Source organism: Chiloscyllium plagiosum, chromosome 10, assembly GCF_004010195.1.
Source record: "Chiloscyllium plagiosum isolate BGI_BamShark_2017 chromosome 10, ASM401019v2, whole genome shotgun sequence".
In the NCBI taxonomy this organism is placed as follows: Eukaryota; Metazoa; Chordata; class Chondrichthyes; order Orectolobiformes; family Hemiscylliidae; genus Chiloscyllium; species Chiloscyllium plagiosum.
In genome coordinates, this window is record NC_057719.1 from 64,649,099 (window position 1) to 64,673,209 (window position 24,111).

General features: G+C 39.5%; 1 protein-coding gene across 1 annotated transcript in view; it reads left to right on the forward strand.

Moving 5' to 3' along the window:
• fsip1 (fibrous sheath interacting protein 1) overlaps positions 1-24,111 on the forward strand; it is a 392,839-nt gene that overhangs the window by 35,807 nt on the left and 332,921 nt on the right. The window contains exons 9-11 of the mRNA XM_043697966.1: positions 7,438-7,592; positions 7,824-7,925; positions 18,178-18,351. Of these exons, the coding sequence (XP_043553901.1) occupies positions 7,438-7,592; positions 7,824-7,925; positions 18,178-18,351 (431 nt within the window). The remainder of the gene's footprint in view (positions 1-7,437; positions 7,593-7,823; positions 7,926-18,177; positions 18,352-24,111) is intronic.

The window sequence follows — 24,111 nt, forward strand, 5'->3', positions numbered from 1 at the left end:
TTCTGGTCTCCTTCCTATCAGAAAGATGTTGTGAAACTTGAAAGGGTTCAGAAAAGATTGACAAGAATGTTGCCAGGATTGGAGGATCTGAGCTACAGGGAGATGCTGAACATTGGAGCGTTGGAGGCTGAGGGGTGACCTTATAGAGGTTTACAAAATTATGAGGGGCATGGATAGGATAAATATACTAAATTTTTTCCCTGGGTTAGGGGAGTCCAGAACTAGAGGGCATAGGTTTAGGGTAAGAGGGGAAAGATATAAAAGAGACCTAAGGGGCAATGTTTTCATGCAGAGGGTGGTACGTGTATGGAATGAGCTGCCAGAGGAAGTGGTGCAGGCTGGTACAATTGCAACATTCTAAAGGCATTTGGATGGGTATATGAATAGAAAGGGTTTGGAGAGATAGGGACTGGGTGCTGGCAGGTGAGGCTAGGTTGGGTTGGGATACCTGGTCGACATGGACGGGTTGGACCGAAGGGTCTGTTTCCATGCTGTACATCTCCATGACTCTATGATTCTATCATCCATGTGCTTATCCAAGGATTGTTCAAATGTCCCTCATGTTAACTACATTAGCAGGCAGGGCATTCCACACCCTTACCTGAGTAAAGAACCTGTCTCTGACATCTGTCTTAAATCTATCATCTCTCAAGTTGTAGTGATGTCCCCTCGGATAAGCTGATGTCATCATCCTAGGAAAAAAACTTTCACCGTCTGCACTGTCTAATGCTCTGATCATCTCGTATTTCTCTATTAAATCCCCTCTTAGCCTTCTACTCTTCAATAAGAACAGACCCAAGTGTCTCAACCTTTCCTCATAAGATCTTCCTTCCAGACCAGGCAACATCCTGGTAAATCTCCTCTGCACCTTTTCCAATGCTTCCACATCCTTTCTGTAATGGGGCAACCAGAACTGTACATAATGTTCCAAGTGTGGCCGCACTAGTGTTTTGTATAGTTACAGCATGACATTATGGCTCTGGAACTCAATCCCTCTACCAATAAAACCTAACACACCGTATGCCTTCTTAACAACGCTATTAATCATGGTGGCAACTTGCAGGGACCTATGAAAATGGCTCCCAAGATCCCTCTGCACATCCACACTACCAAGAATCTTTCCATCCACCCAGTATTCTGCCTTCCAGTTAATCTTCCCAAAGTGAATCACCTCACATTTATCTGCATTGAACTCCATTTGCCACCTCTCAGTCCAATTCTGCTGTTTATCCAAGTCCCCCTGCAACCTGCAATATTCTTCCACATTGTTCACTACTCCACCGACTTTAGTGTCATTTGCAAACTTACTAACCCATCCAGCTATGTGTGCATCCAAGTCATTTATAAATGGTCCCAAAACAGATCCTTGTGGCACACCGCTAGTAACCGGACTCCAGGCTGAATATTTTCCATCAACCACCACTTCTTACAGAAAGCCAGTTTCTAATCCAAACTGCTAAATCACCCTCAATCCCATGCCTCTGCATTTTCTCCAACAACCTACCACATGGAACCTTATCAAAGGCTTTACTGAAGTCAATGTACACCACATCAACTGCCCTACCTTCATCTACATGCTTGGTCATCTTCTCAAAAAATTCAGTGAGGTTTGTGAGACGTGACCTGCCCTTGATTAAACCATGTTGACTATCTCGAGTCAAATTGTTGCTTGTTAGATGATTATAAATTCTATTTCTTATAATCCTTTCCAAAACTTCCTGCAACAGATGTAAGGCTCTCTGGTCTATAATTACCTGTGTCATCTCTACAGCCCTTCTTGAACAAGGGCACAACATTTAGAATCCTCCTGTCCTCTGGTACTCAACCTCTAGACAATGATGACTCAAAGATCAAGGTCAAAGGCTCCAACATCTCCCCAGCTTCCCAGAGAATCATCTGATAAGTCCCAGGGGACTTGTCTACTTTCACTCCTCCTAGAATTAATAACACCTCTTCCTTACTAACCTCGATCCTTTCTAGTCTAATATCCCATATCTAATTCTTCTCCTCGATAATATTCTCTTTTTCCTGAGTAAAACAGATGAGAAATATTCGTTTAGCACCTCTTCGATCCCGTCAGGGTACACACACAATTTCCCACTTTTGTCTTTGACTGGCCCTGTTCCTACCCTAGTCATCCTTTTAGAAAATTTTAGGGTTCCCCTTTATTCTACCTGCTAAAGACTACTCATGTCCTCTCCTTGCTCTTCTTAACTTTCTCTTTAAATCCTTCCTAGCTAATCTGTAACTCTCCATCGCCTCGTCTGAACCATCTCGCCTCAACATTACATAAGCCTTCTTCTTCCGCTTAACAAGAGATGCAATTTCTGTAGTAAACCACGGTTCCCTTACCTTATAACTTCCTCCCTGTCTGACAGAGACATACCTAGCAAGGACACGCAATATCTGTTCCTTAAACCAGCTCCATATTTCGGTTGTCCCCACCCCCTACATTTTGCTTCCCCGTTCTATGCATCCTATGTCTTGCTTAATAGCATTATAATTGCCCTTGCCCAATGATAACTCTTGACCTGTGGCATGTATCTATCCCTTTCCATCGCTAAACTAAAAGTAACCAAATTATGGTCAGTCTCTCCAAAGCGTTCACCTACCAATAAATCAAACACCTGTCCTGGTTCATTACCAAGCACCAGATCCACACGTGTCAGGAAACCCTCCTGCACATATTTGACAAAACAGATCCATCCAATGTACTAGAGTTATAGCATTTTCAGTCAATGTTGGCAAAGTTAAAGTCCCTCATAATGACCACCTTGTTCCTTTCACTCCTACCCAGAATCGTTTTGCCGATCCTCTCCTCTACATCCCTGGAACTCTGTGGAGACCTATTAAAAAAACTCCCAGCAGTGTGACCTCTCCTCTCCTGTTTCTAACCTCTGCATATACCACCTCAGTAGTGAGTCCTCAGCAAAAGTTCTTTCAGCTATCGTTATACTGTCTTTGACTAATAAGGCCACACCTCTCCCTCTTTTACCACCTTCCCTCTTCTTAATGAAAGATCTAATCTCTGGAAACGGCAACATCCATTCCTGACCCTGCTCTATCCATGTCTCCGAAATGGCCACAACATTGAAATCCTTGGTACCTATCCATGCTGCAAGCTCACCTACCTTATTTTGGATACTTCTGGTGTTGAAGTAGACACACTTCAAACCAGCTTGCTGTCTGGCAGGACGTTCCTGTGACTGTGAAATCCTGTTCATGCCCTCTATACTCCCATCCTCCTGTGCGCTGGAACTACACCTCACGTTCGCATCCCCCTGCTGAGCTAGTGATGTCACAGAGCAGCTCCCTTCCTTTACTATTCTCTGTCTCCTGTTGCCCAACCAGTTCTTTATCCATTTAGTTAGAACACCCTGGACCTCGTGCGACTTCACATTCTTCATCAGCCTACCATGAGGAACCTTATCAAATGCCTTACTAAAGTCCACATGTATGACATCTACATCCCTTCCCTCATCAATCAACTTTGGCACCTCTTCAAAGAATTCTTTTAGGTTTGTAAGACATGACCTTCTCTGCACAAAACCATGCTGCCTATCACTGATAAGCCCATTTCTTCCAAATGGGTATATACCACTGAGGGCGAAAGTGAGGACTGCAGATGCTGGAGATCAGAGTCAAAAGTATAGTGCTGGAAAAGCACAGAAGGTCGGGCAGCATCCAAGGAGCAGAAAAATCGACATTTTGGGCAAAAGATCTTCATCTTAGGGTTTTGTCCGAGACGTCGATTTTCCTGCTCCTCGGATGCTGCCTGACCTGTGCTTTTCCAGCACCACAATGGTCCCTGCCACTGATGTCAGGCTCACAGGTCTGTAATTACCTGGATTAATCCTGCTACCCTTAAACGAAGAGACAACATTAGCAATCCTCCAGTCCTCTGGGACCTCCCCCATGCTCAAGGATGCTGTAAAGTTATCTGTTAAATCTCTAGCTATTTCCTCTCTCGCTTCCCTCAGTAACCTGGGATAGATCCCATCCTGACCTGGGGACTTGTCCACCTTAATGCCTTTTAGAATACACAATACTTCCTCCCTCCCTTATGCTGACTTGACCTGGATTAATCAAAGGTCTATCCCTAACCTCAACATCCGCCGTGTCCCTCTCCTTGGTGAATACCGATGCAAAGTACTCATTAAGAATCTCACCCATTTTCTCTGACTCCATGCATATCTTTCCTCCTTTGTCCTTGAGTGGGTCAACCCTCTCCCTAGTTACCCTCTTGCTCCTTATATATGAATAAAAGGCTTTGGGGTTTTCCTTAGCTCTGCTTATTAAGGATATCTCATGACCTCTTTCAGCCATCTTAATTCTTCATTTCAGATTGGTCCTACATTCCTGATATTCTTCCAAAGCTTCATCTTCCTTCAATCGCTTAGACCTTATGTACGCATCTTTTTTCCTCTTACTTAGTCTCACAATTTCACCTGTCATCCAAGGTATCCTAATCTTGCCATGTCTATTTCTCATTTTCATTTGTCTGTTATTTGGCTTATTCTGTCTTGTATCTGTAAAACTGCCAGAACATCCTGCAGGTTAATATTGACCAGGAACTTAACCGAACACCCAAAGAAATAATGTGGCTACAAGGGCAGGTTGGAGGCTGGGTATGTTTTCACTTTTCCTAACTCCTCAAAGCCTGTCCACTAACTACAAGTAACAAGTCAGGAGTGTTATCGAATACCTTGCACTTGCCTGGGAGAGTCCAATCCAACAATATTCAAGAAGCTCAATGCAATCAAAGACAAAACAACCTGCTTGACCGATATTTCTATCTGCTACCTTAAATGCCTGTTTCCACTGTCACAGTGGCAACAGTATATATGCTGTTCCTTTGTTATTACTATTAGGTCAAAGTCCAGGAAGTTTCCACTTAATATCATTGTAGAAACTATCATTAACTCTGTAGTAATTCAAGAAGTCAGTTCAATGCCAGTAACATGGAATAATAAGATAACTGCCAGCAATATCCACATTTTATGAGCAAATGTGAATAAAATTCAAGAACTCCTTTTTGTTTTCCAGCAGGTTTACCCTGTGATTTTATTTACTTCAGTAAACAATAAGGGAAGGGGGGAAAAGAAGGGTTTAATCAGTGCTCTAGTGCCATCTGTTGTTAAGGATAATAATACAACATGTCTTTGAGACAGACGATTCGAGATATTATTTGGCAATGAAGAAATGTGTTATACTGTGTGTGTATATATATATATAATATATATATACACACACACACAGTATAACACATTTCTTCATTGCCAAATAATATCTCGAATCGTCTGTCTCAAAGACATGTATTATTATCCTTAACAACAGATGGCACTAGAGCACTGATTAAACCCTTCTTTTCCCCCCTTCCCTTATTGTTTACTGAAGTCATCACTAACTGCTGCTTTCAAAATTTAAAAATCTTATAATTAAGTTGTAAACTTATAAAAGTACCTTTTCAAACTGAAAACAGTGGATACTTTGAACTTAAAATTTTGTTTTGTTAGTTTGCAGAATTAGAAATTCTTCTTTTAATAGTGGTTTAAAAAATAAAATTTGAGTGCTAATTCTGTTTCTCCTGGACAGATCCTATTTTTTTCTCAGATTAACCCAATAAGTGGTCCTAATTCTTTGACTAGTAAGTTGTGTGCAACTGATGGTTTACAACTGAAACAATTCTTAAAAAGAAACATGGAGTTAAAGCTTTTTTCTTACTCTCATCAGGGCTGCGATGTAAAAAATCCATCTTTGAAAGAAAATGTTAATTTGCATTGCTTGAGAAGAGGTCGGGCCATGGTTAGCATGTATGTGCAGCAGGAGTTGCCCTTTGACTGTCTACAGTGGATAGTTTGCTCACCATACTCAACCAGCTGTGCTTGCAAAACCTATAACATAGTGTCCAGTGCTAGATGTGATTTTGCTATCGGAACAATAACAGTTACGAAGTAATCCGGACTGTGCTAAGATTTACACTCTAAACTGATTTGTGATGAGCCATGGATTTCATTTGTGTGTGCTAGAAACTACATGTATTCGCACATGTGACCCTATCCTAGGTAGAGAAAGGTGTTAGTTTGTACATTACACTGTTTTCAATGAGAAAGGGTTTCGGAGACCACCAATCGCTGCTGCTTTCCTCATGGCATTATCCTGATTAATCAGAGTCTACCTGCCCGTTCTGTTAATCAGATATCTATGATTAGCAGTTAACAGATCCTGCTGCATCTCCATGACAGCTATAGTCCAACATTGCTCTGAAGATTATCCTTTACCTAGAATAATTGCAATATTTTAATATTTTTCTTTTGTATCGTTGCAAATTTCCTCTCATGCTCCCATGTAGTAGCTCTTACATTTTGTTTTGCTATCCTTTGCTGATTTTGTATCTTTTCCATTCTCCAGGGTCTGTTCTTTGTTTCTTATTTTGAATTTTTCTTTCAGTTTTATGCTGTTTCTTTTTATGCTTCATTAAGCTAAATTAGCTAAATTAATCTTATTATTCATCACTAGGTTTCTGCTCCCTATTATTTGTCTTTAGCTTCAGATCTCCCAATGCCTTTTAAGATTAATTCCTTTCATGATCTTACCACTCTCACTTTGTAAACATTTCTAGCTTTCCACTTTTTCCTTACAAACTCTACAGTTCCTCCCCTTTTGTTCCTTTTGGTTGCTTTCAGCAGTCTAAAATCCCCAATCTGAAGTTTCCACGCTGTGTCACCTTCTCTATTTACTGTGTTTTTAATTACCTTCTTAAACGCCACATCTTGGATCAAATCTTTGATATCTCCTTCTTTGACACCTTTTTTAAAATATGTTCTCTGCATTGTGACATTGTTCTACATTAAAAACATTCTGTGATGTTATTATTACCTTTTACAAATAAGAAATTCCATTTTCTGACATTCCTTACTACTTTGTGTGGCATTTCTGACCCAAATATAAAACCCAAAAATTGGTTTCACGTGTAATCATTTTTCATGATCATTGCACTGAAGACCTGGTTTCAGTTCTGAAGAAGGGCTTATGCCCGAAACGTCGATTCTCCTGTTCCCTGGATGCTGCCTGACCTGCTGCGCTGTTCCAGCAACACATTTTCAGCTCTGATCTCCAGCATCTGCAGACCTCAGTTTCTCCTTCAGTTCTGAAAACTTTGAATTCGATTTGTACATGTAGAGGCAAATGTATTTTGTAGAAATTTTGTTTCAAGTTACATTTTTGCAGAGCAAATCATTTTTCATTTCTATGTAGTTTGTTTTCTTGAACTTTACAGCAACCTGATTCAACTGAAATTTATTGGCAAGTCCCTTACCCATCTATCAGCATTGGAACAGGATGTGGTGTATTATTCTGTGCATTGAGTTGAAGCAGCTCAGCAGGTGACAGAAATCTGTTTGACAAATGCCAACACTCTGCTTATTTTCTTGTTAGATTGCCAAGACAGTAGTGAAAGAGTTAAATTAACTTCAGAAACGAAATTACCTTCAGATGCAAACTCTAAAAATGCCCATTACAAAGACCAAAGGAACCAAACATTCTCCCAAAATAGGATCAAAGTTAAAGATTTTGTTAAGAAGAACATTGAGGTATGTAGAATTACTTTGACCTCCCCACAACCTGTTAACTACAACAGTAGCATATTGTTTCGAGGTATATTGGAATTGGATCAATTGTTGGCTTGTTGCATGTGTCCAATTTTATTTTCATCACAAAAATTATCTTTGACTTATTGGTATAATTTTAAACAGGTTTAAGTTGTTTGTAGGTGTTTCTATCATCAGCCCTAGTTGTTAAAAATTAATTACTCATTTTTGTAGTTGGCAAAAGAAGCAAAGAATCCAGTGCTACTGACTGATGATGAGAAAAAAAGATTAGCAGAACTACTGATGGATGTTGAAGCTGATTCATCAATTAGTGAAGTAAGATCAGTTGTTTCACACATTATAGCTCTGCATTCCTTTTATAGCAAAGTTAATCTTGATTGCTATGTGTAAAATAATTCAAGGTTGCTTTCTGATACCAAGTGTAATAATCATTCTCTACATCCTAACATTGAATGATTTTTAGATGGATTTGTAACCATTGGAGGGCATCATAGTCAAGCCCGGTGCCGTCTTCACTGAACACTTCCCACATACCAGTTTTTTTGACAGCAACCAGGGTGGAAACATACCAACTTTCATTACTTCAGTTCATGGGTGTTTGGGCTCATCATAGCTCACGTACTGCTGCTGAAATCAACTGAGTATAGATAGACTCATGAATCTAGTCTCTGGGATTAAAAAAAAAGTGGGCTCAGAATTGGCACATAATTGGCATCATGTTCCTTTGGTGGGGTTATCAATCTAGGAGAAAGTGAGGACTGCAGATGCTGGAGATCAGAGCTGAAAATGTGTTGCTGGAAAAGCGCAGCAGGTCAGGCAGCATCCAAGGAGCAGGAAAATCGATGTTAAGGGCATGAGCCCTTCTTCAGGAATGAGGAGAGTGTGCCAAGCAAGCTAAGATAAAAGGTAGGGAGGAGGGACTTGGGGGAGGGGCATTGAAAATGCATAGGTGGAAGGAGATTAAGGTGAGGGTGATAGGCCGGAGTGGGGTGGGGGCGGAGAGGTCAGGAAGAAGATTGCAGGTTAGGAAGGTGGTGCTGAGTTCGAGGGTTGGGGCTATCCCCTTCACCTTAACCTCCTTCCACCTATCGCATTTCCAATGCCCCTCCTCCAAGTCCCTCCTCCCTACCTTTTATGTTAGCCTGCTTGGCACACTCTCCTCATTCCTGAAGAAGGGCTCATGCCCGAAACGTCGATTCGCCTGCTCCTTGGATGCTGCCTGACCTGCTGCGCTTTTCCAGCAACGCATTTTCAGCTGGGGTTATCAATCACCAGTACCTCTTTTGGTGGTTTGCTTAAGAGGGGTGCTGAAATTTGGACCTCCCTAATGCTGTCTAAAAGGCAGCCTGCACCTTTTTAAAGGGAAGTTACATTTTGGCTGAGTGTAACTGCAAGCTAATTCAGGATCTTGCAGGCAAAAGAGAAGTTTTTTTAGGAACCCATTGTCTCTCATATGCAGCACTGAAGATCATGAATTAGGAGATCAGCTGGAAGATGATATAATCATCCCATCTTGTGACAGAACAGTAATGCTAAACTACTGCACTGGGTTATGTCAGCAACATTGTAAGGTTGGAGGATGCACCTATCTTGCTATTTGGCTATTTTATATTGTACTCTCTCACTCATATACTATGCACTACTAAGTTAAAATACCTCCAGCCAACACTAATCTGCCGATTTACTGCTCACTGAGGAGGCTTCAGACCAATCCATATCAGCAGCCTGCTTTGAAACTCTGCTCACATTTTGATATCACAGCAGCTGAGATACCGACAACTTTTCAAAACAATTAATGACATTAAAATTAACCAATACCATGCTTTTTGAAAAAACGATTCTCTCTATTTACCAATGTTAAATGATCCTTTTAAAAATTTCCAGGGCCTGAATCCAAATTCATGTCTTCATCAGAAACAAATTAGATCCTCATTATATCACTTATCTATGTGCTAAGTTTCAGTGAAATCCATTCATTTAGTTTTTGATAAAGGTTGTTTGCACACAAAGCAATTAACAAACAGGAGCAAAAAAAGGTCCTTTTGAGGAGTAGAGGTAATCTGGATTCTCCCAACAGATCTCACCTAAACTATATTTTTATCTGGATCCAGATTCAAACAGACAGAAAGATGACTGTCCAATATAATTTTTGTCTGCTGTAACTGCAAAACTACTGCATTGTATTTTGAGTAACACAGTTTTTCAACACACAAAATCGCCATAAGCAATCCTCAACTTGACACAATCCAGAAGTTGCTACTTTCAATAGTCTGCACTCCAGTTTTGCATAACTATAAGGATCAATTTTTAAACCTATTTTCAATAATTTGTTTGCTAAATTATTTGATCTGCTAATATCATAGTTTGGAATAATAAGATGTGAAACTAAACACTGATTTTACTTTTTTCGGCTGGCAACTCTTGTATCTAAGCTGGTTCCAAACGTATGGCTATGCAGTCCTTTGACCTCACTTTGCAAACCTGAGAAGTGGAGGCTGATCTTTGGCAACCTATAATTCTATAAAGAATTGTACTGTACTCGCAGCTGTGTAAAGTTTGCTCAGGTTTGTACCCTGGAGATGATGATGCAGGTTCACTGCCGAGCTTTAATACAAGAGGGGAAGCAGCAGCCAGGAGTCATAAACTCAAATCAATTGGTATAGAGAACTGGTGCTGTGCACTTTCTCCGATGATAGGAGGGAGCATCTTGACCTATTGGACAGTAGTTGTTCACCTCAAGTTGGTAAGTAAAGTGCTGATCCATTACATTCCGTTTGCTTTAAAGGGTGCTCAGAATTTAAAATATCTTGCCAGCAAGTGACAGAATCCATCACAACAGGCAAACAAATGAAACAGACTAAAAGAAAGAAGATACCAATTTTTTGTGGGCAAGCTGGAATGTTAAGACTAAGTGCCTGCAATGGTGAAAAAAACTGGCCAATAATGAGCACAAGACAGCTGTGATTGATGTGGAACTTGCTTACTGAGAGTAGATCACATGACATGCTCACCCAGCAAAGGCAGATGAAGGGCCTGAACAAGGTGAAGGCTTGGCAATAAGGAACTCACTACTGTCAACAGGAAGGCATTAGAAAATTGAATAAAATGTTATTCTTTATTGCTAGTGGAATAGAATACAAAATTACGGATACTTCGTTTCATTTAAATAGGACATAAGTGAGACCACAATTGGAATATTGTGTACAATATTGTTTCCTTATTTAACTAAGGATGCCTCTGGGTTGGAAGCGGTTCATAAAAGACAAGTTAGAGTGGATGGGTTGTCTAATGAGAAATGTTAGTCAGATTGAACTTGTAACCCCTGGAGTTTGGAAGAGAAAGAGTATTGACAAGGTAGATATGAACGAAGATGTAAATTCAATGATTGTCCGGAACAATTTTGTGTGGACCCATGGAAGCAACATGAACAGATTCAAGGAAACTTCAAACAGCAAGACTCAAAAGAAAGATTACAAGAGGATGCCCCCACACCTTGCCACCTCAGCAGGAAGCTGTCTTCTGCAGAAATGTTTGTATGGTACCCTTTCAGAGATATTTAAATAATGGGGTTTAAAAACTGACTTACCCCTGGCCTGAGTGTATAGTGACATGTTCCTGTGTGCTGTAGTCGACTGTGAACTTTCAGAACAACTGTTAAACTAAGGACACAAAGGGAAAGCATAAAATTAAAGAACCCAAAGAATGTTAGAAATAAAGCATAAGGAAAAAGTATTGAGTAAGATAACTTTGCTGGGAAAAGCAGAAAGTCCAGCTCTGTACATGAACAAATGTAGGCAGCTATGAAACTTAATTAGTCAGTAAGGAGGAACAAATGCCTTTGACAGATCACTTCAAGTACCTACGAGAAAAGACAATAGGGGTTTGAAGATTGTGAGGTGGAAAACAATGAGGAATGGTTTTAAGACATAAAAACAGTCAGTAATCAGGTTTAAACAAGGACATGAAGTAATGAGTAATTTTACAGGATATCAACACTTAATGTCATCACCCGAGTCAGTACAAGGGCAGTTTCTTCATCGCTATTCTAGTAATGTGATCAAAAGACTAACAAGTTCATCACAAGCACAGCAGGAATGTGGGGAGAACATCATGTTCATCAGCATGAGTTTGATTGACATGTTTAGTGGGCAAAAAACTATATAAATACTAAAGATTGTGAGTGCCATTTCAGAGTAGTCTGAGAGAGCATGAGGTTGGTAAGTGCTGGTACCATTACCTCTCCTGAGGTTTTAGAACCTCTACTTAGACTAGGGCTTGGTGTCTTGTTCCTCTGTAACTGAGACACTGTAATAAATGTTTAAATAAATGTGCTAAACCTTTAATGGACTGCTTGTAAGAATTTTATTCCAGGCAATTGAATGACCTCAGGGAAAGAACCAGTGAAGGTTGAGTAGATTCCAGGAGGGAGTCCTCCCTTACCCACTGAAGCTCTCGGGGAGGCTTTGACAAAACTCCCTGCACTGTATGTAAATAAAGGGTAAAAACACACTCTCAGTGAGTGTCACCAGCCAGCTATCAGTAAAATGGAAATAAGATAAACCTGCAAAGCCAATATTAAATTTGACTGTTGAACTATCAATGTCATTGCTATTCGTATCATCCAGTGTGATAGTTGCAACATTCTGTTCCTCATGAAAAAGTCAGAGACTGAGTGGTGTATCGTTTTTTTTAAACTTATTTGAATTTGCTTATTATTCTTAATCTGTGTATATGCATGCTGTGTTTTTATTTCTTCTCATGTTTAGATGATCAAGGAAGTCTGTTTAAATTGGCTTTTTTTCAAGCCATGAATTCATTTGGTCTAGGAGAAAGACATCCAGAAGCAAAAGAATCCTTTGTAAAGGTGCTTGTTTCAACCAATTAAAGGGCCAGTTGAGTAAAGAATGGGAGCAATCTGGAAGCTTAACTATTTTGGGTCTGCTGATTGATCGTAACAGACGTAAAGTTCAACAGACTACGAGATGGTCTATCTCTTAATGTTGCTGCTTCAGCACATGGATTGTCAGGGTCATGTATGAAGTTATCAAAAGGAATGGATCTACTGTATTAACAAAGATAACGTCCCATGTCTTGGTTTTCATTGAAGCTATCACATGACCTTAATAAACAGAGATGGGTGGAACACCGTTATACTCTAGCGAAATCATAGTCACTGAGGAAGGTCTAGACACCATAGAAGGCCTACCTGTTTGGTAGAGCTAGACATTGAACCCACAGTAGAGAAGCTTAGCTAAGCTGTTGTCTCACTTGCCATAAGCAAAGTTCCAGATTCTACTGATTCTACTGTGCTTAAGCTCAAAAAGCATGGGAAAACAGCAGTCCTGCAGCATCTCACAAACCTCTTGGTCTTTGCTGGAGGGGTCAATGCTCCAAGAAATGCCTCTTGCGATCCTGTACAGGAATGAAGATAACCGTCATGATCGAGAAAACCATCAAAACATCTCTGTGCTAAGCTTCATCGGGAAAATATTTTTGTGTTGCACTTGTCAGACTGCAGATGCAGGGTGAATACGTGGTTCAGCATATCAGTGTCATATCAAAGGTGGAAGATCGATAAGTGAAATGGTCTTTAGTCTAGCAGCTGCAAAGGAAATACATTCAACAAAGAAAAGCACTTTATTATGACTTCCCACCTGTTTCACCAAGGAATTTGAAGATGTGAACGGAGAAAGTTCTTAGTTAAAGAAAATTGTCTAACTACCAAAGTTACTCAATATGATAATGTGATGAGTAAGGTTATGACATGTTGGAACAGGCAATAATGATTTTCTATTCTTTTTATTTCATCATATACCTTCATGTTGGTGACAGAGGTTGTCTATTTCCATACCAGTGCTGACAACTGTTCAGCCTTGCCAGTGTGAGATCCAAGACAAGCAGCACCAAGTCCTTATCCAAGAGTTGCTTTACAGCATTGAATTGTTGGAGTTGACATCTCTAGGCTCCACAATCATCAGCAATATGAAATCAGTACAGATGTTATGGAGCTATTATGTCCCAGTTGATTAAGAGCAATGGAATAACAATAACTTGACCTCAGTCACCAAACTGCGAGTCTACAAAGCCTATAATCAACCCAACAGTGGTGAGACATGAGCAGCATATTTCCCCAAGAGTTTTCACCATTGCTGTCCCATATTCTGACCATCCATTTGCATGACAAGGTCACCATCTCAGAAGTCCTGGAGCATGCTAATTCCATCAGCATACACTTGCTGCCACGCTAACAATATATCTACTATTAGGACATCTACAAGTGAGATAGGAAGATGATGTACATTGATGCTGACAGCTGGGAGGCTATCACTGTCAGCTGTGACCTCTGGAGGCTGATTGTCTGGAAAAGCACTGGAAGAGGTGAGCAGAAATGAAAAGCTAACCTGGCCAAGAAGAGGATTCAGAGAAAACAAGCCAATGAATCATGCACCTTTTTAGCTTGATGGTTTACAACAGAGACAACTATGTCAAGTGATTGTTAATACATATTTGACAATTATGGCGTAAACCATCGTCATAGATGATGCATGGTGCCCCTGACTTATGTCTTAGCTTTTCCACTGGACTCACAAATCCAGCTCATTTAACTGGCTTCATTTGAACAGATGTCTTCAGTTTACTTTTTGTTTATTGTGTTAATAACAATTTTATCAACAGCAATACTTAAAACTTTTAAAATTGTAGAGAATTGCCCATAATGCTATGTGGGACATTGAATACGAGAGAGACAGGTGGGAGATATGATTGAACACATGACTAAAAATAAACATTTAAGTGAGTCTTTTAAAGGTAAAAATCACACAAAACCAGGTTATGGTCCAACAGGTATATTTGGAAGTACAGAGGAACCTTGATTACCCTGCATTTGATTATCTGAATATTAGATTATCCAGCAAGATCGCAAGGTTCCGCTGCTCAGCTAAACTGTTATCTGGTATTTGATTCTCCGGAATTTGATTAACTGAGCGAAATATTGCCCGCACATGTCCTTCGGATAATTGAGGTTCCTCTGTACTAGCTTTTGGAGCACTGCTCCTTCATCAGATAACTAGTGGGACAGGAACATAAGACACAGAATTTATAGCAAAAGATTACAGTGTCATGCAATTAATATGGTTTATTGAACATACCTAGATTGGTGTTAAGTCTTTCATCTTTTAGAACGGGATGAAGGTATCAATTCATTAGTATGCAAATCTCAGAACAACTTCCAAGTCACATTCCTGAGATAATTTAAGGTTTTATAAAAAATGGTGACATATCAGCTCAGACAATGCATTAAAGGTGTAAGGTTAAAGTCTGTCTGTATTCCAATCTTGAGTCAGATTGGTTCTATTTCCAAAGCTTTTAAAGCCGTGAGATTCTTGAGTGTCAGAATTGGAAAGAAAAGAGGATGCACAAGAGACCAAATTCCAATCTGCAAGGTCATAGTATAGAATCATCAGATTGGCTAAAACTAACAACATATATGAATCAATTTCATAAAGTGATTTATTTATGAAATCCAATCGTTGTTTCTTCATTTATTAGAGAACAAGGAGTCATGGAAGGATATAGGATAACCGGTTGAAAATGTGGGCGGAGAAATTTTAAAGAATCATTTGAAAGATTTTGATCGTGGTGGAGGTGCAAGGAAGTAATATCGTGAAGTTGAACATCGTCTTGGTAATGGATACGCTATGAATTTTGGGTCAAAGAGAAGCAGTTGGGATAAGGAACCAATAACTGGTATTTAATAGGTACTGCCTGTACTGATTTTAGTTTGGGGATCAAGAGGAAAGGGCTGAATTGTACAACAAGTTGTATTCGCACTGAGAAATGGCAGTATGTCACAACTACTCAGTTTTTAAAAAGTGTATAATCTAAGTATATTGTTTGTTTAGGTGTAACAAAAGTGTAGCTCACTGTTAAAAAAAAACTTCCAGTATCACTGTAATATCAGTTTCAAATAGTAGTTTTGAGAGAGGAAATGCAAAAATACTTTCAGCAGCTAACATGGTGTCAAGAGTTTCTCCATTCACAAGTAAAGCATGCCTTCGGACCACTGCCCAGCCTCCACAACCTGATCCAACAGATTCAATCAGCTCCCCAGTCATGAGCACAAAAAGTGAAGAAACTAACAAGCGAAGAGGAGGCCTGTATGCTTTTTGTCAGTGGCCTTCCTATGGACATTAAACCACATGAGCTTTACCCTTGTCTTTCGATCATTTAAGGGATATGAAGGTTCACTGATCAAACTAACATCGAAATGGCCAGTTGGCTTTGTTACATTTAACAGCAGAGCGGGAGAAGTATCAGCAAAGAATGCTTCATTCACCTAGCCTGCTGCTGCACTGCACACTCAGATGCGCTGGTATCCTCCATCTGAAGCATCTCCAGAAGGATGAAAGTCTCGTCATTAAGGGTCACTAAGGGCTGTGGATTTAATAACTCTACTGGTGAATTTTGTTTCCACATGAGAAGATTCTTCAAAATCTGATTAATGTAATGGACTTGTAATTTTGTTGTTAAAATCATTTTATGCTGTGTGTCAATAACTGGCTTAAATATTGGCTGTCAGAGTCTTATGAAAGCTGGTAATGCCATCCAGGTGGTTATCATGAAATGATAAAAGGAGGGAATGAAGATGTGTATAGGGTATGAGCAGGCAGGGGAAGAGTTAAGTTCGGCGCTTTTTGAAAGAAAAGGTTCAGTTGAGCATGACTCAAATCAGATAAGAACTTACTCTTAACAATGGGTGCTGCAGGCAAGGGTAATGGGTTAACAAGGTGGAAAAGAATTCATTATGTAGAGCTATTTAACAAGATGAGGTAGCATTCAGCATGTAACATCAGTTAACAAGGTGAAAAGTATTCATTATGTGAAGTCAGTTATTCATTGTGTAACAGCAGCTGGCTTAATCTTTACCTATTGACACTCGCTAATTGTAATGGTCACCCAATCAATATGTATGTCACCTTATCTGGATGCTCCTCCCTGTAAAATGAATATGTAGTTCATTGAGAAACTGTTATTCGAGAGATGACAGTGAACTCATGTCTCTGTGCACATGGGCGATCATTCTCTCTCCCTCCAGGGCCCGGAATAAAGATGAAGAAGGTAAAACTACACTGTGTCTCTGAGCATTTTGCTTTGATTGAGGGGGGAGCGGGATGACTGTTTCACAAAAATGATATTTCAGGTGAGTTCTGTTCTCCTTATGAACCTCTTCCTCTTGGATCCTACTAGTGTAACAGTTATAAACCACTAACCATTTCCTGATGAAAATTTACAAGCTGGTTTGTAGTGGAGCAGAAGTTTAAATCAATTAGCCCTTTCATCTAAAATTTCTTTCACCCAGTGCTGTGTCTGGTTCTTATCATTTAAGATTTAGTAACTGATGAACATTTTATAAAATATAATGTAGCCAAAAAAATTCATTATTTAAAATATCAAGTAACAAGTTGATAAACATTTAATTCCAAGTTAATTATATAGTCACAGCCAGATGTGTGACATAAGCTGCCTTAAAAGCAGGATTAAACTTGTAGTGCTTCAGGCAGCAGCAGGTTTCAGGAGGGAGGGAGTTGGGCCATGAGACACGGGCATCTCCTGACTGTCTGGAGGTGGTGTAACTCTCTTGGCATGTGAGGAGTTTGGGAAGTTTACTTTTACACTATCTGATAGCAATGAACTGAGATTTGAATGTCATATAATATTGATTTCATTTTATACAATTTGAAATTCCTTCAATACTGCTCCATTTCTTTTAATGGAAATCGACAAATAAAATGAGTTGACTTGGCAGCAGATGAGATGCATTATGGAAAATGTCATATCTCAATTTATTGTGCTGGTTCATGGAGAGCAGACAGTGGGCAATAGTAGAATATTTGAGTTTGTAGCAGGGATGTCTATCATTACTGTTGAGTTCATGCCACAGAATTGCATGTGTTCATTGTTCTTTAAACATCTGCAATAATAAAGATGTGCTCTAAATGTATCTATTACTTGAAGAATTTACTGGCACTTCTATTTCTAGATTTTATGATTTTCTCAATCCTTTGAATATTGAATTTCCATTGCAGTTTTAACAAAAGCACCTTATCTATAACAGTTAAGAAATGTAATACTTGTGGAACAGCTGAATCTTACTAGCAATCACAAATTATAATTAAGCCAGTATTTTTCTTTTTGCCATGAAAATAATTTTGAGATATTGTCATTGCTGCCCACTGAATACTCTTGTCTATTAATTAGTTGATCCCTACCTTGTGATTTAATTACAATCATATCTGCTTTCCTACTTCTATACTGATGAAGGGTCATTGAACTTGAAAAGTTAACTCTGCTTTCTCTCCACAGATGTTGCCAGACCTCCTGAGTTTCTCCAGCAGTTTCTGTTTTCTGCTTTCCTTTTTTTTGTTAAGTTTCTTTCACTATCAGTGCTGTGTACAATACATTTTTTTGCTATCTAATTTTTATTAAAGTTCTGGTTTTCAGTTGTACAAGTGAGTTCTCATCTTACTGAAAAGTTTACATTGATGCTTTGTATTTTATTTGTCTGCAGGACACTTCAGTTCCCTGGGCATTATCTGTGGTAGAAAGAGAAGGATACACTCCAGAACCCATGGATCAACAACAGTTGGCTGACATAAATGCCAAACTGCAAGTTTTCAATTTGGATGATGATTTCCCAATGATTACCAGCTCATTGTCCAGTATACAAACCCAGAATTATCAGGTAAGTGAGGCCAGGCTATCCATTAAAAAGAAAATTGGGAATTTATTTCAGAAGGTATCTGACTCACTCATCTGGTAATGAATATGCAAGAGCACAAATTGAAAATATGATTAATAAGGTAATTATGAATTTAGTTGCCAAAAGTTCTTTATTACAATAGATAAGAACAAAAGAATGTAACTTCCGGATCTCATTATGTAGGGGAACCAACTATCAGTTGTAAATTTTTTCCTACATTGTTAGAGAAATTAAAATCTACATATCAAGAGATTTGGAGAAAGTGAGGACTGCAGATGCTGGAGATCAGAGCTTAAAAATGTGTTGCTGGAAAAGCGCAGGAGGTCAGGCAGCATCAAAGGAACAGGAGAATCGACGTTTCGGACATAAGCCCTTCCTGAAGAAGGGCTTATGCCCGAAACGTCGATTCTCCTGTTCCTTTGATGCTGCCTGACCTGCTGCGCTTTTCCAGCAATACATATCAAGAGATTTATTAGTCTACCTAACCACAGCAAATCATAGCTATTTTCAACAAATGTGTATAATATTTGGTTAATGTAACTGTATATTTTGCACTGTTTCACCTACTTCACTGTGACTTTTAAAGTGAAGATGGTTGCTTTGTATTAGACTGGTCTGTTGTCTATGTTTTGACTATCATGCTATGGCATGCATCCATGATGCTGAAACAATTAGTAGTACAAGCTCGACTGCTTGGACTAGGACATGAACAGATGTCAAGAAAATTTAACTTGAGAGAACCTGTTTATATAAAATGCATCAGCTCTTTTGAAAACTTGAGAATGCAGTTGTGCATATGTAGTTAAGTGTGCTTCACAGCAGAATAATTAAATTACTCTCAACATCTACCATGGACATTTGTATTGCATATATTTGGAAGCTATTTTGTTTTCTGCTTCCGATGGTGTTGTAATTCAAGTTCAATACTGTCAATTTCGTGTGTTTCCTTTGTGTTATAATTCATATTCCCCTTTTTGCTTTCACCAGTTTTGTGTTTCTATGATAAACTTGCGTAAAGTAATTGGTCTCACACCAAGACTAAACCTAAACATAGCTTCACTTTGTTTGAAGATATATTATGAGATTCCTCAGCAGACATATTTACTATAAAGATGCAGCAACTGTTGTTATTATAAGAAAATGTAATTGCAATTTCCTCATGCCACATCCTGCAAGTTACTGGTCACACGTTCTACATCCTATTTCCTCATAATTACCATGTCCTGTATTCAAATTATATCTCAATGTGCACAATACAACTGCTAAATATCTGCATGACATTAAATAGCTCAAACTATGCACAATTTAAGGAGAAATGCTCCTTTCCAAAAAAAAATTATGATAGATTCATACTATGACTATGCCAGCAGGGGGTTACATTGTGATTTGTTCTTGAGGTGGATCAGCCCTTTAAATTTACATTTATACTTTCAAGCTTAGCAATGCTGTGTAGACAAATACTGCTTCGCCCTGATGAAAAACAGAGCATGAAAATGCATCATCCTTTCTAGGCTTAATTTATCTTCATGTAATTAATGTGATAACCACATCAAACAGTATGCAATTTATGAAGAGTCTTTTTGTACTGTAGTTCTCAGGTGGCATGTATTCATCTGTGTCAAATATCTATTTATTTGCCATTCTAATGTCTGTAACTTGCCTTTGTGTTATGCAGCTGTTAGCTAAAGCCAGCATGTATTGCCCATTAAGCCCAGAACAACTACAGGTGCTGTAAATCGGAAATAGAAACAGAAGTTGCTGGAACAGCTCAGCAGGTCTGGCAGCATCTGAAAAGAAATTTCGGATGGTTGCTCAGAAAGTGTTGGTTAATATATGGAAGATAGGGTGGGGGGATGAGGTAGGAATAAACAATAGTTAGGATAGAGCCCAAAGAGAGAGTAGAACAGTTAGACAGACAAAGGAGTGGATAACAATCTGGCTAGGAGAGTGAATAACTGTTAATGGAGACTGTTAGTGACAAATAGGTAGTGTGTAATGGCAGAATGTGATAAGAAGGCCTGGTGTGTGGGGTTGGGGGCTTCGACATGAGTGAGTTCAGGTTCTAAAATTATTGAACCCCATATTGAGTCCAAAGGGCTGTAGGTCCCCAAGTGAAAAATGAGATATTGTTCTTATGCTGAGCTTTGCTGGAGCATTGCAGAAAGTCTGAGACAGATGTTGGCCAGGGAACAGATTGGTGTGTTGAAGGATGAGACCAGATATGAGACCAGGATAGTCTCTAGGCTCTCCGCTTCTTCCTGGAGCAAAGGCCTGAACTCTCAACACTTTCTCCTTTAACACCTTTTTTTTCAGGTCAGAGCTGTAGCCATGGGTACATGCATGGGGCTTATGCCTGTCTCTTCAAGGGGTACATGGAACATTCTTTGTTCCACTTGTATTCAGGCCTCCATCCTCAAATCTTTCTCTGATATATCCATGACATCATTGGTGTTGCTTCCCTCTCTTGTTTAGAATTGGAAAAGTTCATCAATTTTGCGGAACATTCTTTGTTCCACTTGTATTCAGGCCTCCATCCTCAAATCTTTTCTGATATATCCATGACATCATTGGTGTTGCTTCCCTCTCTTATTTAGAATTGGAAAAGTTCATCAATTTTGCTTCCAATTTCCATCCCGCCCTCACTTTCACCTGGTCTATCTCTGACCCCTCCCCTCCCTTCCCTTCCTCAACATCTCTGTTTCTATTTTTGGGGATAAACAGGCCACCAATATCCACCAACTCCCACAGTTACCTGCACCATACATCTTTGCACCCTGCTTCCTGTAACAACTCCAATCCAGTCTCCCAGTTCCTCCGTCTCCATTGCATCCATTCTGATGAGGCTGATGTTGATAAGGGGGCTTCCAAAATGTCCACCTTCTTCCTCAACTGAGGATTCCCCAGCACCATTGTCAACCGGGCTCTCAGCCGGGTCCGACCCATCTCTGGCACTTTTGCCTTCACCTGACGCATCAACTCTAATTTAATGCCCATCCATAATTGCCTTTTAAAGGATGGTGGTCAGCTGCTTTCTTGAACTGCTATTGTCCACCTGGTGTAGGGGCACCCACAATTGAAAAGGGAAAAAATGTATTTTTACTCAGCAACAGTGAAGGAACAACAATATATTGCCATGTCAGAGAGGTTTGTGACTTGGAGGAGGTCTTGTAGATGGTAGTATTCCCATTGCATCTTCTCCCCTTGACCTTTGAAGGTATTGAAAATAACTTGCAGATTTGTAAGGTGCTGTTGAAGGATGATTGGCAGCAGTGCATTTATTTATGGTGCACATTGTTGCTACTGGGTTTTGGTGATGGAGGGAGTGAATATTTCAGGGAGTAGATGAAGTATTGATCAAGTGGGCTGCTTTGTCCCAGAGAACGTTGAGCTTCATGAGTACTATTGGAACTGCAGTCATCCAATCAATTGGAAAATATTCCATCAAACTCCTGATTCTCTCTTTGTAGATGATGGACAAGCTTTGGAGAGTCAGGAGGTGAGTTACTTCAAAGTTTCGAGCCATGAACCTGCTCTTCCAACTGTATGGTGAGATTCAGCAATACTTTAATCTGCAGGGAAAATGGTTAGATTCTATATTACTACATTGCGTGGTATATGTCTAAATTCAGGATTACTTGCCACTTTTCGGCCCAACCCTAAATGTTGAGATTTTGGTGCATGTGGGAATGAACTGCTTCAGTATTTGGGGCATTGTTAATTGTGTGGGACACTAATCATCTGTAAGCATCTCCAGTTCTGGTTTTATGATGGAGAGAAGGCCATTAATGAAGCAATTTAAAATAGTTGGGCCAACAACATTATACTGAAGAGCTCTCTGCAGCAGTGCCCTGGAATTGAGCTGATTTACCTTCAACAAGCAAAACCATCTTCACTTATATCAGATATGACTCCAAATAAAAGAAAGTTTTCCCCTTGGTTCCCATTGACTTCAGTTTTGCAAGGGCTCCTTGAAGCCACAGCTGGTCAAAGGCAATGACTTTTGCCTCACCTCTTGGTCTCCAGATTTAATGGCTCAGAACTTTTGATTAATATCAGAGTTGTTATGACAAATGGCATAAGAAAATTGGAGTAAGAAAAACAATCCTCTTTCCTGCCTGGCCCTTTTTTTAATGAGCCAGTCTTCCAAGATGGCCACTTCCCAGAGCCTCCTTTGCAACTAGGTACAGAGAACTTGACACAGTGCAGAGAATGTGAGACCACCTGCCAAATTCCCCATGATGCTGGAGTAGTTTGGATTGCAGCAGTAGGCAGTGGGAATTAAACTGCAAACTAAATTTAATATATTAAAATAAAAAGCTATAGAAGTTTCATGAGTGTTGCTGTTGACCAATTGTAAATATAATTATTTTCAAATTTTAAACATTTTAATGGCATTGTTGTATAATCATTCCAAGTAAAATGTGTTTTGCTTATTTAACATTCACTGTTACTTAATGATTCTTAGTGAATAAGTCTGGGTGATTGTTAAGAGTTAAAGATGTCCAATGTATTTTGGTGTTCCAGCCCATGGCCATGATACCTGGTTAACAATTTCTCTCTGTTCCTGGAATATGCACTTTTGTTTCCTCCAGATCCTCATAGCTTTCCAGTCCTGTCTCTTAGTATCCATGTGCTGTTGTAGCAATACCCAATTAAAGCTGCAATTCTTTTTTAAAAAATTACTGTCCTTTCAGCCAGTATTACTGCATGGGTTTAAGGTTTTATCTTTCGTACAAGAGTTTTTGGTTTTAACTTGAACAATGCTTTATCTTAGCTCACTGGCTCAACAAAGAATAGGGCTGCTTCTGCAGATTTAGCAGATCTCAGGTTTGGGTCTGTAGATTTCTGCAATTCCTGCATGTCTGTGTCAAATTTGAAATGCTTTCTGTACCATTCTCTGAGATATTATTCTGTGTTAAGTGTTGCCACAGTTTATGGGATTCGCTATTGTCAATCTGCAGTATCTGTTCATCTTGAAGTTTTTTGGGATTCCAGTATGCTTTTTACTTGAAGATCTAAATTCTAGTTTCTCTCAGTTGGCACTATTTAGAAATACTGCTGGTCATCACTGTTCACTATATTGTGGCAGAGCCACCCCCCCCCCCCTGCAGGTTGTATGTGAGTTATTTTTAGTTTGAAATGGGGTGGAGTGAATGAGGCTCTCTATCTTTCTGGTCTACCTAGAAGATTCTTGTTCAGTAAATAATATAATTACTTGCAGGTTAAATGGATGTGACATACATTACTAAAGAGGCTGTTAGGAGCAAACTAGCCCAAGTCTAAATAATGTTGCCAGTGGATCCAAAGAAAGGGAATTCTTGGATTGCTTACAGGATGGCTTTTTGGAACAGCTTGTCATGGAGCCCACAAGGGAGCAGGCTATTTTGGACCTAGTGTTATATAATGAACCAGACTTTATAAAAGATCTTAAAGTAAGGGAACACATAGGAAGCAGCGATCATAATATGGTAGAGTTCAGTCTGCAGTTTGAAAGAGAGAAGTCAAAATCGGATGTAATGGTGTTACAGTTAAATAAAGGTAATTATGAGGGCATGAGAGAGGAACTGACGAAAATAGACTGGAAGCAGAGCCTAGCAGGGAAGACAGTAGAGCAAAAATGGCAGGAGTTTGTGGATAAAATTGAGGACACTGTACAGAGGTTCATCCCCAAGAAAAGAAAGATTATCCGGGGAGGGATTAGACAGCCATGGCTGACAAAGGAAGTCAGGAAATCTATCAAAG